General features: G+C 41.5%; 1 protein-coding gene across 1 annotated transcript; it reads right to left on the bottom strand.

Moving 5' to 3' along the window:
• Positions 1-14: 14 nt before the first annotated feature.
• On the bottom strand, positions 15-14,858 carry trmt6 (tRNA methyltransferase 6). Its single transcript, XM_041806138.1, has 12 exons — positions 14,558-14,858; positions 14,089-14,216; positions 11,868-11,977; positions 10,344-10,435; positions 10,159-10,242; positions 9,944-10,068; positions 9,682-9,852; positions 6,498-6,652; positions 3,919-4,004; positions 3,188-3,290; positions 2,801-2,887; positions 15-635 (listed from the first exon to the last, which is right to left on the bottom strand). The coding sequence occupies exons 1-12, from the start codon at positions 14,662-14,664 to the stop codon at positions 474-476; spliced, it is 1,410 nt and encodes a 469-aa protein (XP_041662072.1). The 5' UTR covers positions 14,665-14,858; the 3' UTR covers positions 15-473.
• Positions 14,859-15,175: the final 317 nt, after the last annotated feature.

Genomic DNA, 15,175 nt, shown 5'->3' on the forward strand with positions numbered 1-15,175 from the left:
GTTCACACATCATCCCGTCTTGTACTGCTTTTTAATTCCATGATGATACAACTGTAACCCACATGAGGCTCATATAACAAATGGCACTTCTTGTGGGGATAACCAAATAAAAAAGTCATAACCTAGCTGAAGAGGATTAACTCTGAGAAAAAAAAAGTTTTTACACCTGTTCTTAAGGCTTAAAACACAAACCTGCCACATACTCTCAACACATAACAGATTATTTCTGCAGTCCCTTACATAACACACACACTGAGCTCACCCAGACTGAACTGGCTTACAGTTAACTCCCCAGCATTACCTTCAATCTGCAGTGAACTGCATACACAAGCCAGGAGAAAGTGTGCTGATGAATGTAAACCAGACACTCCGTCTACTTGATTCCAGATGTGTCAGATCAGATCTGCCTAATCAGAGAAGTCCATGCTGGAGGAGAACCCATGTAGACCACCAGTAATGTGCCCTGTGTTTGTTTATCCTTCAGTGTCCGTCAGTTTCTGTCTCTTTGGTGCCGGTTCCACAGCTTGCTGGGAGCCCGCAGGTTTGGAACGGTCTGTGGTGACCGTTGTTCCTGAGAGGAGGTAGCCCCCGCCTCCGCTCATCAGTAGCACAGGATGTGTCCTGTTAGGCAGCACCTAAGGGCACACATACAGTCAGAAGACATTAATCCTACAAGTAGAGCTGTGGGAAATAACACTCTGGTAGTGAGGGGAAGATCTCAGAGTATGCAAAGTAGCTGGTTTCAGGCAGCTGCTGCATAGTTCACTAAGTATAAAAAAATAAAAGAAATAAGAGTGGGCAGTAGGAGCAAAAAGTGGGAGTCTCTGCTAGAATACATCAGGGCCTGAGACATAGATCTTTTTTGAAGAACTTCTGCAGCAGAATCAGAAATATCTACAACCACCTAATAATGGGATTACTTATAACTCATGGCTAAAACAATCAGTGGATTAAATAGAAAATGATCAGTTGCAATTACAGCAAAAAAAGTTGAGCAAGGTTGCTTTCAGCTTTGGCTATATTTCTTGTGGCTAAAAGGCTGTGTGAACCAAGCTTTAAGACTAAAATAAGACATACATACAGTCCAATTTTAAAGCTTCTATTTCAACTAATATACTGCAAGCTAAAGGTGTAGTATGTACGCCTCTAAGTCAGAACGGTTGGATTTCATTTAACTTCATTACATTGCTCTGCCCTGATCCACCACTGGAGGCAGTGACAGAGGCGTAAAAAGGATGACATATAAAGACAAAGCCTGCAGAGTAAAACCACGCTCTGTGCATATGACAGGGAATTCTGGATGGGACGTGATGCAGGCTGCATGCGACTGTGAGCAGCTAGGTTTGATCAGAAATGTCCTAAAGAAGTGATGTGAAGACCTACTTGTGACAACAGTTGTTTACGGGTTTTGGCTCACAATTTACACACCTACACCAGCAGATAATTCGGCATCTCTCTTGCTAACCAGTCTCCATTAAATTTTCTCCTCTTCCCACTGGGCTTCCCTATCTAGAAGCTGTTTCTCTGTGTACTCTGGGTCATAACTAACCTGGCACGCCAGATGGATTTGTTTCACATGTCCATCTGGAAAACCACTCATAGACATTGGGAAAGGGCAGAGCCTTAAAAAAAAAAGACTCGGAGGGTGATTAGATAAACCATCTGTCCATCTTTACGGGCCAATCAGAGCAACAAACACATGACGTATGCACTAAAGAGCTGTGCCTGTGCCCCTGCCAAAGGAGTAAACTCCATACAGAACAGCATAACGTGGCCCACAGGACTGTATACATGTCACGACTTTTGTCGTTTTTGAAAAGAAAACAACTCACTGCTGTTCTTTGTTTTTCTTTTAACGAAGAAATCTCGTCAAGTTCTGATAAAACTGGTGCTTTAGCAGCATCCACGCTAATGTCCTCCACCATATCTGCACCGGCCTCTTGTTGCTGCTTGTATACATCACGCCTCGTTCGCACGCGAAAGTACTGTCCCTCGATGCTGATTGGTCCTGTCACTTTCTAACTGGGCCTAAAGAGTAAAGATGGGAGCTTTGAAAGATGGATTCGCCAGGGAGAAACGGGTGAATCCATCTGCTTTGCAAGGTTAGGTCATAACAGTACCCCCTCATATCCACAGTACACGGCACACCATCGTCACTCAAGTTGAAATAGCTTATCTTATTTTTGTTTTTGCTTAGTTTGTTGTTGACGTCTGTCGAAGCCCACAGACGAGTATGTGGAGCAACTGTACCAGTCTGTAGCGCTGGATAGCCTGACTTCTCCAAGTGTGTCCTGTTTAAAGGGGCAACGCTCACAGAAATCACTGAAGGCTAATGCCACTGCTATTGCCAAGTACCTCATACATCCCAACTTCATACATAACAAAATATCCCTTCAAATTGCAAAAAGGGACTTGTGTGCTCCTGTCTCTTCTTTGGATTTGCCTTCAGCAAGGGAAATCTATAGGTTCTATTCCCAAGTGAAATTGTGATCCACCTGCCCTGAGCTTGGCTGGGCTGCACTTCAGAAACGGACCCAGTTGGAAAGGGAGAAGCTGTTTGTTGGAGTAAAACCGTGGTGTACATGGAGCAGGGACTATGTGGAATCCAGGAGTGAAATTATTATACAAAAACAACTGGCTGAAAGATGCTAAAGTTATCAGAGCTAAAAGGAACTGAGAAGTTGGAAATAATTCTGCACTGGTTCATTAGTATGAACAATTCTTTTCACATCAGTCACTATATCCTTCTCCATGAAATTTGAATATAAAAAACATGCTGCCATGCTGATTCTGATTTTACCTGATACTGTCTGAGCCAGGTGTCTGTGATCATCATGTTGATTGCACCACCTTGTTCCTTGAGTTTTGTGTAGCACTCGATCAGAGGCTGCAGAGATGAACACAGAAGCATTAAAAGCACGACTGCAGAGTCAATGAGTCGACACACACTGATCTTTTTAGCAACATAAGCACAACAGAGAGTGTGTATGAGCTGTGGGACGTGACAGGCATTGTAACTCGCTGGCAGTGGAGGGAAACTCGACTGCAGTAATGTGATAAAATCACTACTCGAAGCAATAAAAAACATTTGTGCTGTGGCAAAAGATCTCTCTGAGGGATAATAACTTTCATTCATTGTGAGATGTCAACAGTGCCATTGTGTGGTAAACACCGCAGATCATCTCACCTCTTTGTATTGGGAGTAGACGACAAAAGGCCGGGAGGGGGAGAGGAATTTCAGCAGGTTCATTAACACTGGACATGGGTGAAAGCGGCTTGCTATGACCAACCTGTGTGTAGGAAACAAACAAATGATCCAGCAAATCTACATAATACAAAATACACTCTTTGTTATTGTACAGGCGTGGGTAGGTAGTGAAGAAAGCTTTTCAGTGCTTGTAGGTTTATGGCTTTCATACTTATTACAGTCATTCATTTCCTATTTTATGTAGCTGGATGGGAGTCAGTAAAAGAGGCTGATTTAGGACAGTGTGAAAACCGTGCTCAGAGGTACAGCTGCTGTTGTGTAGTGAAGAGGAGGATCAATAGGCTACCAGGATCAATGCATCTTGCATGCATGTCAACCTCACAGTAGGCTATAAAACAAGTTCTTCATTTTATATGACAGGAAACTGCAGAGCAATCACATTGTTCCCCTTGTGAGGGCGTTGTGCTCAATGTAGTGTGTTTGCTCATAGAAAGGCACATCATTCGTCATGCCTTTTATTGACGGACTTAGTACTTTAAGCAGTAATCTGTTTCTCATGCCTATGGATCTATTTTAATTACTCCTGTTTATTACTCAGTTTGATCCAGAGCTGATGAAGCAGAGGACAGAGGAAGTAAGAGAAGCTGAAATTTGCAGAGGGGTGCAGAGCAACAGAAAATTGGAAAGCAGGAACAAAATCTGATACCAACCCGTCGGCGTCCCTGCCTTCCAGCAGTGGGGCAACAGCTGCTAGCTTCTTCCGTTTCTCCTCCAGTTTCACCTTTCTTTCATGAGCCTGTGAACACAAAAACAAAGTCAGAACATAGTGTATTTTTGTGTTGATACTACAGGCTTGCTCATGAATGCAGGGCCACAGAATTTGCTGGGCTCCTGACAAAACGAGTGAATGGGCCTTCCCCAGTTGTGATTTATTGATGATGTCAATGCATGTGTGTTGGATGTGAGGAACTGGTGCTGGCTAACAGTTACTTCCTTTTTGGACCTGGAAACTAAACCTAAAAACTATGTCAAACTACAACTGTGTTCAGATGTTGGAATTATCAATTTGTGCTACTTTTTAACCACTTTTCAGGCTTCTTCTACCCATTTTTGCTACTGTTGTTTTGCCATTTCTAACTAATTTTCCCTTTTTACAACCTTTATTGCTACCTTAACCAAGTTTAACTGTTGTCTTTATTGCAACACTTCTGCCACTTTTTGCCCATTTAAAGATGCTTTTCACGCATGTTTGCCACTTCTTTCCCCATGTTTGCCCCTTCTTTTTGCCACTTGAACCCATTTTTGCAGTTTCACACCCTTTTTTCCCCCAAGTCTTCTGTCATCTGCCCATTTTTCCACTGTGTTGAAACTTAACACATGTTTTTGCCACTTCTCTATGGAATTTAAACTGCATTTTTGCAGCTTTTTGCCCAATTTGGTTGCTTTTCACTCATTTTTGCCCATGTTTGCCATTTCTAGCCCATTTAACTGTCTGTCTCCCTTTTTGCCATGTTTAACACATTTTTGCTGTCTCATGTTCTTTATTGCCACATTTTTACCCAATTCTTTCCACTTCTTTTTTAGGCAATTATTTCCCATTTTTGCTGCTTTTGCACATTTCAGTTGCTTCTCACTCATTTTTGCCGCTAATTTTTGTAAATTCTGGCCCATTATGACTGTTTTACACAACTTTCTGCACCTTCAACCCATTTTTAACCTATTTCTGCTGATTAATGTTCTTTATTGCCACCATTTTGCCACTTGTTGCCCATTTTTGCCACTTCTTTTTGGAGCTTTTAGCCCTAATTAGTTGGTTTTCAATCATTTTTGCCACTTCTTTCTTCTGGTTTCCCAATCTTTGCTGCTTTTTGGCCATTTTAGGCCACTATCACCTTCTTTCTGCCTGTTTTAACAATTATGTAATTATTTGTAATTAAAGGCATCTCAGCTTTTTTTTTCTGGCATCCTGACTTTTGTGCACATCATGGCTAAGTAGGGGTGTGAAGAGACTCTTATCTCACAAGACCAGCTGAGACAAGATTTTGGCCCCCAAAACACGAGACGAGATTTTAAACTACTTCTTTTGATTTTGGAAAAAAATACATGGGTGGATAATATGTCCTTTATATGACTGAAAGTCATAATTGGGAAGCATTCAGGTCTATTTAGAAATGTTTAAACTAACTTCTCTTGTACTGAATAGGCTATCAATGCTTCCACACAGTTTGTCTAACTTTGACTCAAACTGTACATTTTAAAGCTCTTCAAATCAAACCTCTCATTTTAATAGTCTACCACATCTTTATTTTACTACACTGTGCACTCATTGCTACAATTACAATCATGATAATACAAGCATTTAGATTATTTTGAAAGTACTTTTAAAACAGTTTGCAACAGACCTAAAACTAAAGAGCTGCATCAGTAAATTTAAACTATTTCTCATCACCTTTAAGGACATCCATATTTAAAACACTCTAAAGAACTATTTCCATCAATAACACATTTGCTGTAATTTAGAAAAATTGATTACTTATCATTTTGTGGTCTTTATTTCTCTATGAGCTTTGACAGTGTTGGACACAATACACAGATGAATTGGTGTGTTAATGTGTGTGTGTGTTGGTGAGCGAGTGTGTGTCTTTGTTCTGTCTGTTGTAAGACAACAAACAGGGTGCATTTAACTGGAGCTAGAACTTCATTTTTTAGCCCAGTAGTAAGTAGCGCAGGCAGAGGAGGGGGTGGGGGTTGAAGTGGGGCTCTTAATGGGTCACAGATCTATGGCATCTATGGCATGTTTTTTAACTTCCAGTTTGGTGTTGTTTAATGTCAGGAGAGCTGCTGCTCCTAATGTCTGTGCAATATTGATCTTGCGAGATGGATTTTTCCTTGATGAGAAATCTCATGGCGTTTTGATCTCGTGAGATCCCGTGGCACGAGATCTCGTCACACCCCTATGGCTAAGCTTTGAAGTCTAACATTATCCAAATGGTTTAGTTCAGTGTGCACATCCAGGTTGTTAACTTTACTAATAAAGAGGTCATTGTGTTTTAAGAAAAGGGTTTACATTTTGAAAAAGGCTATATTTGTACTACAGCAACAATAAAATTCATGTTCTGTTGCTTTAGATAAGTGTGGTTATTATTCAGACTGAAATTAGCATTATCACAGCTTAACTTCACAGTGGACCATGATTTTACCAAAGTTTGGCTGGGCCCCAGGAAGCTCTCCCTTTTATCCCCCCTCTTGGGCGACCTTGGTCTGCAAGGTTAGTAAATAATGAACTTACTTTGGCTTCTCTGCGTTTGTCCTGCTCCTCTTTCTCCTGTTCATCGGCTCCATCAGTGGGGCTGTTTGTATCCGTGCCCTGCTCCTCTGGACTGCCCTGCTGCTCACCCTCAGGCTGGATCATCTCCTCTGCAGGCATGTCTGATGGCTTTGAATCTATAATGTTGAGAAGATATATTTATATCAGAAGAATGCCTCTGATCAGGTTAACCAAGATGGCAGCGCGCACTGACGCAGTGACTTGGAGCTCTTACTACCAACGTAGTTTTTGCACTTTATTGCCAAATTGCATACAGGGAGAACAGGTCGACTGAGGACGCCATCGCCATTGTGCTCCATACACTGCTGGAACATCTAGAGCACAAAAACACCTATGCGCGGCTGCTCTTTGTCGACTTCAGCTCGGCCTTCAAAACAATCTGACCCTACAAACTCTGAGCCAAACTTCTTAACCTGGGACTAAACAACACTCTGTGCAACTGGATTATGGACTTTCTAACTAACCGCACACAGAGTGTGAGAGTTGGCGGGCACACCTCCTCTTTACTCCTCACGAACTCTGGGGCCCCCAAAGGATGTGTGCCCAGCCCACTACTCTACACCCTGTACACACATGATTGCTCCACCTCCTCTCCAACAAATCTCACTGTCAAATTCACTGACGACACCACAGTGCTTGGTCTCATCAATAACAACAACGAGACACCATACAGGACTGAGGTGCAACATTTAACATCATAGTGCAATGACAATAACTTGGTTCTTAACATCAAGAAGACCAAGGAAATTATTGTGGATTTCCGCAGAAACAGACAACAAAATCACTCTCCGCTTTCCATTGGCAGTGAAGTGGTGGAGAGTGTGACTGACTTTAAATACCTGGGTGTAAACATATCAGAGGATTAACACCTCCTCAGCTGTGGGGAAAGCACGGCAACGCCTGTACTACCTAAGGAAGCTAAGGAGCGACCAAATCCCAAAGCAGCTGATGGTGAACTACTACAACTGTGCCATCGGCAGTGTGTTAAGCAGTGTGGATTTCTAGTGTGGTTTTCCAGCTGCACTAAGGCTGATCAGCAGGCACTCCAGCAGGTGGTAAAAACAGCAGGAAAGATCATTGGGACTACTCTTCCAGAGACCAGTGCCATCTACACCACCCGCTGTCTGAGGAGAGTGTACAACATCAGGTGCAACCAACACCACCCGACGCATCACCTATTCCACCTGCTGCCCTCAGGTAGAAGGTACAGGTCTATATGGGCCCGAACCACCAGACTGGCCCACAGCCTGCATCCTCAGGCAGTGCTGCTAAACAGTTGTCCCCCTCCTCTCTCTGCCCCATCTACAATCACCCACCATTCCCCACTGTTACCCTAGCTGTGAACTGGACTTTGCATTGTTGCATTACTCAAAACATCACTCAATAACTGTCTGTATGTGCCCTCTGTGTGTTGAAATGCCCTCTAAATGCTGCAGTACCACTGTTACTGATGTTTACATTTGTGCCTGCACTGAATAATTTGTTTTGAATAGCACTGTGTATAGTGTGCTAATTTTACACAGTAGGTGTTTAAGGGACTTAGAGATTGCACCTGTTCTTGCAATTCATTGCACAATTTTTGCACTTTATTACATCTCCTGCTATGCAGTGTATAAATGCTCTGTTATATTTATCATGACAATGACAATAAATGATTGATTGATTGATAAGTGATTCATTCTGTACTACTGACTACAGCAAAAGTCTCTACATCAACAAAATATAGATTATTTAAATTTGATATACATCAGAAAGCTGCATCATTAACCACTAAGCCAAATTTCATTGAAGAAATAAATCCTAAAGTTTTTTAAATTAAGTTTCAAAATCCTAAAAAATATATTGCCTGTCTTTGCTTGGGGATGCTGTGGGTGAGTTTGTTAAATGAGCCAAAACTCCACACACTTAGAGGAAAGATCCACTCATCTAACTGACAATTTCATTCTTCAAACTCCAGCATCCAAGGAAGATACTGTTGCAGATTGAAGACATCACTAGCATGTAAAAATACAGAATGTATTCTTGAAACTTTATATATCCAGCTATCACATGGGAGAATAGGCCTTTTAAGTTAGCTCGGGCTATTAATGCCATAATGTATGGCAGCAGTTTACTTGTTTAATACTGTTCCAACACATATAAACATCAAATAAGTATGATGTTGAATTGCTCAGTGCTTTTATATCCTTGTAGCACTAGGGGGTGGAATTATGCTCAGGGACCCCAGACTGTAATTAAACCCCCCATTTTGCTCCCCCCCCGCCAAAAAAAAAAAAAAAAAAGACTCTAAAGCCTGGTTTATGCTTCTGCGTCGAGTCTACGCCACAGCCCGCTTTTCTGAGCACTACATACTTGGGTGTCCATGTAGCTCTGCAATGCTCCGTCCAAAAACCACTTAGCAGAGAGAAACCATAAGAAAGGGAGCAGGTATACTTGCTTGTACTACACGTCATAGACTCTAGGGGTGAGGCTGGCTGAACCATGGCCATTTAGGGGCCTGTTATCAGAATTACAATTGTTTTCAGCCATCCTACTCATCGACATCCGCTCAGGCATATGCTGTGATTGGCCAGATACACGTTTCAATAACCACACGTGGACCTTGTTGTAAGATGATTTCTACACCCAAATTTGTGCTGGTGTCTACGCGAGTTTGATAAATTACAGCCAATATGCCTGTAGACATTACTCAGAAACTGGTGGTCACCAGTGATAACTGGTGGACCAAATGCAGGGCCTGGGGTCTGCTTTGTTTCAATGCCTAATTCTATTTTAAGGAGCCGATTACATGTGTAGGCGTCTGCATAGGGTTCAGGGCTACATGGACCTACGGTATGGGCTACAGCGTAGCATAAGTCAGGCTTAAAAAATTATTAGAAGTTGGCAAGCATAATGCTGTCTGCATAATTTTGCTATCAGCAGATGATAGCTCAAAACCAGAGTCACTTTCCTTTTATAAACCACATACTTTGCCAATAAAACTGATTCTAATAGAACGACTCACTCAACTAGAGGGAAATCAAAGCATTTTTAAAGTTAGTCAGAGGAATTTTCTTTGGGATTTTAAAACTAGCATCTCAGTTTCATGTAAAAATAAGGCTGAAACATTTTACTGAGTCTTTTTTAATAAAAAGTTCATCCCTACCAGCACTGGGATCTTTGGCAGTAGTTTTCAGAGTTCCTGCCAGCAAAGCGTTGACACGGCAGATGGGAAAATCATGCAGCATATCATGGAAATGTGAAGGGAAGCCAAAGCTCTCCACACCAGGCCGGAGAGGCTCACCTCCTGGGTACATTTGGATCACTGAGCCAAAGCCTGAGTGAGGAGGAAAAAAGATAAGGCAATTACGCATGTGGCAAAGAAAACAAATTCTTGGTACAGGAGGAAATTCTCAAGGTCAATTTACCGCCCATTCTTTCCATGACAGCTCCCAGGACAAGGCCAGCGCATGTCTCAAAGACCAAAACTTTGCTGCCGGCGTGGACATTGGCCAGAGTCAGCATCTGGGCGAGTGTGTCATACCGCAGGTGGCTGCATTGCAAGAAAACACACACATTCATCTTATTCTGCTTCACAAAAACACATCCTTCACACATTCTGTTGATTCAAGTGCTGACTCACCAGATCTTCCCTGGTTCTCGCCCATGGTACATCATTGCCAGGATGCGGCAGGATGGTTTTAGAATCGTCACAGTGTTTTCATACCTGGAAAAGCATGAGATAGGAACATTTGATAACACTAATTACAGCACACTAAGTTATTTTAATCCAGAAACACACTGCATGTGTCATCAAAAGTGACTCACTTCTTCTTTTTCTTTTTGATGTACTTATCCTGGGCATATCCAGTCTTATCTCTGAATGTGGAGCTGTTCTCTATAAGCTGCTGGATGATTTCCTGCAGAGCACACACACATAAACTCTCCAGTCTACCTCTTGTTAACTTTCAAAATTTTATCTTACCATTTAAGAGATAAATTTTTCATGACAAGACAGAAACCAACAATGCTTTATTAGCACATTCATCAGTGCTTTTCTTTTTGCCTGCACTGCCTGTAGTACTCAAATTAAAGCCCACTGGTTCTGGCTTAATTTGAAGACTTTTACAGATGGCTTACAAAAGTTAAACTTCCATTTTAGAAATGGTGTTTAAGTACTTAAAATAGCTGCATTAACAATAATTAAATGTTTAGTTGTTTTAAGCCTGTGTGTGAAAAAGTAATGGCTTTTTTGTCAGTGTACAGGTACATCTGAAAAAATAAGAATATCATGAAAAAGTTCAATATTTTTTGTCACTCATTCGGAAAGTGAAACCAATATATTATATAGACTTATAACACATAGAGTGAAATATTTCAAGCCTGAGACTCTGAATTTTGGGTTTTCATTATCTGTAAGCCATAATCATCAACATTTAAAGAAATAAAGGCTTGAAATATTTCACTCTATGTGTAATGAGTGTATATAATATTTGGGTTTCACTTTCTGAAATGAGTGACCAAAAATATTTAACTTTTTAATGATATTCTAACTTTTTGAGATGTACCTGTATATGTCAGCTGTGCAAAAGAGAGAAGTGACTTACACATAGACATGACTTCAACCTCTGTCTGTTGGAGTTTTCAAATAAAACGTTATTTACATTTTTCATGTCCCAGTCTAACCTGTACACTTTGAGCAATCAGGTCATGCCCGACCATCGTAACATACAGTGTGAGCAGGTAAAGAATGAGCTTTGGTCTGGCATGATCCGACATTCCACCGGAACTTTTATGAAACTGGCTTGAAACTAACTAGTGTACATCTGGCCTAAACAGAGCAGGGTAATGTAAGGTATCAGGGGAAATGAGTCAAAGGATGAAGTGTGATAAGAGGTGAAACTGACACAAAAACACAGTGAGTAAGTTCATTAATGCTGAACCTCACCTTTTCAGTGCAATTAAATATCCTTAATTGTATCAAAATTATGTGATGTATCATATGTTATTGGCTGCGATATACCAACTATCACATATTTAATGCATTGTGATGTTATTGTTATCATGAGCCACATATTCCATATCTTATCTTAAGTTACCACACAGTTCCCACCCCTTGTGCTGACATCAAGGGCTCTATTGAGCTGCAGATTAAAAACATTTTTTGCCTTCATGACAGTCTATGCAAACTGATTGTGCTAAATTAATTTTCCACCACAATAGACATTTCTCATTGTTGGTTTCTGACCATCATGGCGTTTTTATGAATGTATGAAAACTACAGCGTCTCTAGTGCTGAGTGGTGCTACGATAAACACCAAATTCTGTAGGTAACTGGACGGTTACTGGTACCTGACCATCCAGACCTTGCTCTTTGAGTGCTTCTATATCATCTCTGGTCAGTTTCTGGGACTTTCCATCATCTACAATGTTTCGGTTGTCTGTGCCCACCTCCTTGGCATCTGCAAAGATCACACCCAGGTTACTCAAAGTGAAAATGAAAGTGAAACAGTTAAAACCCACAATTTTTTTCCTGATCTCTGTCTGCAATGTTTAGTCCACGCCACCATTGTGCTCAAACTGATGCCGCATACCCTCGCCCACTGGATCACAAGATCACACAGGAATAAAGAAAACTACATATAGACAACATCTCTCTTCCCCTGTAAAGGATTTTTAATTTGCTTCCTGATTTGATATAATATGATTCAGTAACCGGCAGTCTGACCCTGGTATTTTATTTTAAAACTGACAGGATGCTTTGTGTGTTCTTCAGTGCAATTCCCTGTTTGGTTGGATCTGTTCTGTGCATACTGGCGTGTTCAGCAGCAGGCTCTGCTGAAAACAGACTTCAGTGCATTCAGAAAGTATTCAGACCCCCTGCACTTTTTCAATGTTCTTATGTTGCAGCATGATGCTACAGCTGAACATATATATATATATATATATATATATATATAGTCTCATCAATCTACGCTCAGTACCCATCATGACAAAGTGAAAACAGAATTTGCTGAGATGTTTCTACACCTTGAATGGAGTCCACCTATGGTAAATTAAATTGATTGGACATGCTTTAGAAAGGCACACACCTCTCTATAGAGGGCCTCAAAGCTGAACAATGGAAATCAGAGCAAAAACCAAACCATCAGGTCAAAGGAGCTGCCACAGACAGGATTGTTACAAGGCACAGATCTGGGAAAGGCTGCAAGAAGTTGTTCTGCTGCACTGAAGGGTCCCAAAAGCAAAGTGGCCTCGAATGGAAGAAGTTCGATACAACCAGGACTCTTCCACGAGTTTGTCCCCCACATAAACACTTAAAGGAGGGCTGCAGTGATGGTTTTCCTTCTGGAACTTTGTCCCATCTCCACACAGGATCTCTGGAGCTCAGTCTTAGTGCTTTCAGAGACACGGTTCTGGTTCTGGCTCTGTTCTTGAGTCTCAGAACCTTTAAGGTGAAACAGCCTGCGTTCACACCAGTTTAAGCAGAACCAATCATTTTTTGGTTCCAGCTGAGAACCAACTGTTCAGGTTCCGAACCAATTTTTTTTTGTTTCGAGCACACAGGAGGGTGAAAAACTAGGTGTGGGAACTGGAATGGGCATGGTTCACCTATTAGGGTGACAATCAGGTTCGTGTTCACCTCTCTTACTAAGGCTCTTCTCCCCTGATTGCTCAGTTTGGCCGGATGACCAGCGCAATAAAAAGGTCCTTTTTTTTTTTTTTTTTTTTCCCCTGTAGCATCGGGCTAACCTTGCAAAGCAGATGGATACACCAGTTTCCGGGTTTCTCGCTAGCAAATCCATCTTGCAAAGCTCCCATCTGAACAGTTTGAGCCTGGTTAGAAAGTGACAGGACCAATCAGCATCGAGGGGCAGTACTTTCAGGCGTGGTGGAGTCGTGACGTATGCAAGCAGCAACAAGAGACCGGTGCAGTTATGGCGGAAGAGATTAGCGTGGATGCCGCTGAAGTGCCAGTTTTATCAGAACTTGACATTTCTTCATTATAGGAAGAACAAAGAACAGCAGTGAGTTGTTTTCTTTTCAAAAAGGACTGACATGTCTACAGTGGCCGTGGTTCTGTTATGCTGTTCTGTATGGAGTTTACTCCTTCAGCAGGGGCGCAGGTTAGCGCGTGTTTTGTTGCTCTGATTGGCTCGTAATGATTTGACAGAACCTTTATCCAATCGCCCTCCGAGTTTTTATTCAAAGGCTCCACCCTTTCCCAAATACTGTGTATGAGTGGTTTACCAGATGGATGTGTGAAACAAATCCATCTGGCATGCCAGGTTAGCATCAGGTTGCATGACAAAATTCAAAAAAGTGTGGGGGTCTGAATACATTTTAAAGGCCCTGCATGCATATATCTGGAGTGTAGTGGCAATTCTGGCACATGGAGATGGATCACGGTGCATGCTGTGGAAATCCATTGGCTGCAAAAGTAAACTATGTAAAAAATTGGAAGCAAGTACTTTCCAAAATAATATTCCAAAGTAAAAACAATGCAAACACCGAAAACACAGGTCAAAAATAAATGTGACAAATGTGTGCTTTGGTTCAGCATGTTACACACCAATGGAGCTCTCTGCGTCTTTGGGCTTCCGAACATGCAAAACTCCTGACACAATCTCAAACGTGGTGCTAAACAGTTGTCCCACGGCATTGTCCAAGAAGAACCACTGCTTCTCAAAAATCACCTTCCTGTAAGAAAGCAGACAAGAATCAGCAACAAATAATAATCAATTTTTTTTTTATGGGAAAGCTTTTTCGGGCTCTCATTGTGTAATCCCGTAGGCAACTGTAATATTGCCTTACAAATGAGTTTCATTAGTAGTTGTACATTTCATTAAGTTAAAACTCGGATGTGTGTTCATGTGGATCTAACATAAACTTAAAAAATACAGGAAGTGATCTACAACCACAGAGATGTCAGGTATTGTTTAGTTAACCCGTGGCTCTGATGAACTTAAGAATCATTCATCAAATTTGTTTTTGTGAAACCAGTAAACAGAGTTGGTTTCTTTTCACAGATTCAGACTTACTTCTTGGGTTGAATTTGAGCAGCTTTGAAGATATCTCCTCTTTTCAACACAACGTAGTCTCCCTGTTTGATTCTGTACGCAGAATCTTCATCTCCGTTGTCCGCCATAACACGGCAGATAAATCAGCTTACCGGACTGTTAACAGTTAACGGCCACCTCCGGAGTTTTGTACAATGTCACGCTTCGCAAGGCACGGTTTATGAAGGCACTTAATCACCCTGAGGAAGAGCAAAACACGGCAAATCACTAGTCCCACGTGCTAACTTTCCTTTCCTTAGCTTCCCAGGAAGACGGCACGATGGCAGATTGTGTTGTTCGGGCTGAGCCTCAGCGTAGTCGTCTTTGATTGGCTAAGAAATGCTTCCTAAGCGTCCAAGCCAATGGCAACGAAGTGCGATGTCTAGGCTGACATGTAGATATCGGAATCATCGATCAGGTTGTAGACAAAATGCACATAAATGAGAAGGAAACTGAAAGGTGGTAGTAGAAAAAGTATTTAGGTATGACATGTATTTATTACAGTGTGAGTTCTTGCTAATGGTTCCTGCTGGGATGTAAGGTGTTACAGGGCCTTCTATTGTAAATATAATATACATGTGGACAGCAAAGATTTTTTTC

This window comes from Cheilinus undulatus, linkage group 14 (assembly GCF_018320785.1).
Source record: "Cheilinus undulatus linkage group 14, ASM1832078v1, whole genome shotgun sequence".
Classification (NCBI taxonomy): Eukaryota; Metazoa; Chordata; class Actinopteri; order Labriformes; family Labridae; genus Cheilinus; species Cheilinus undulatus.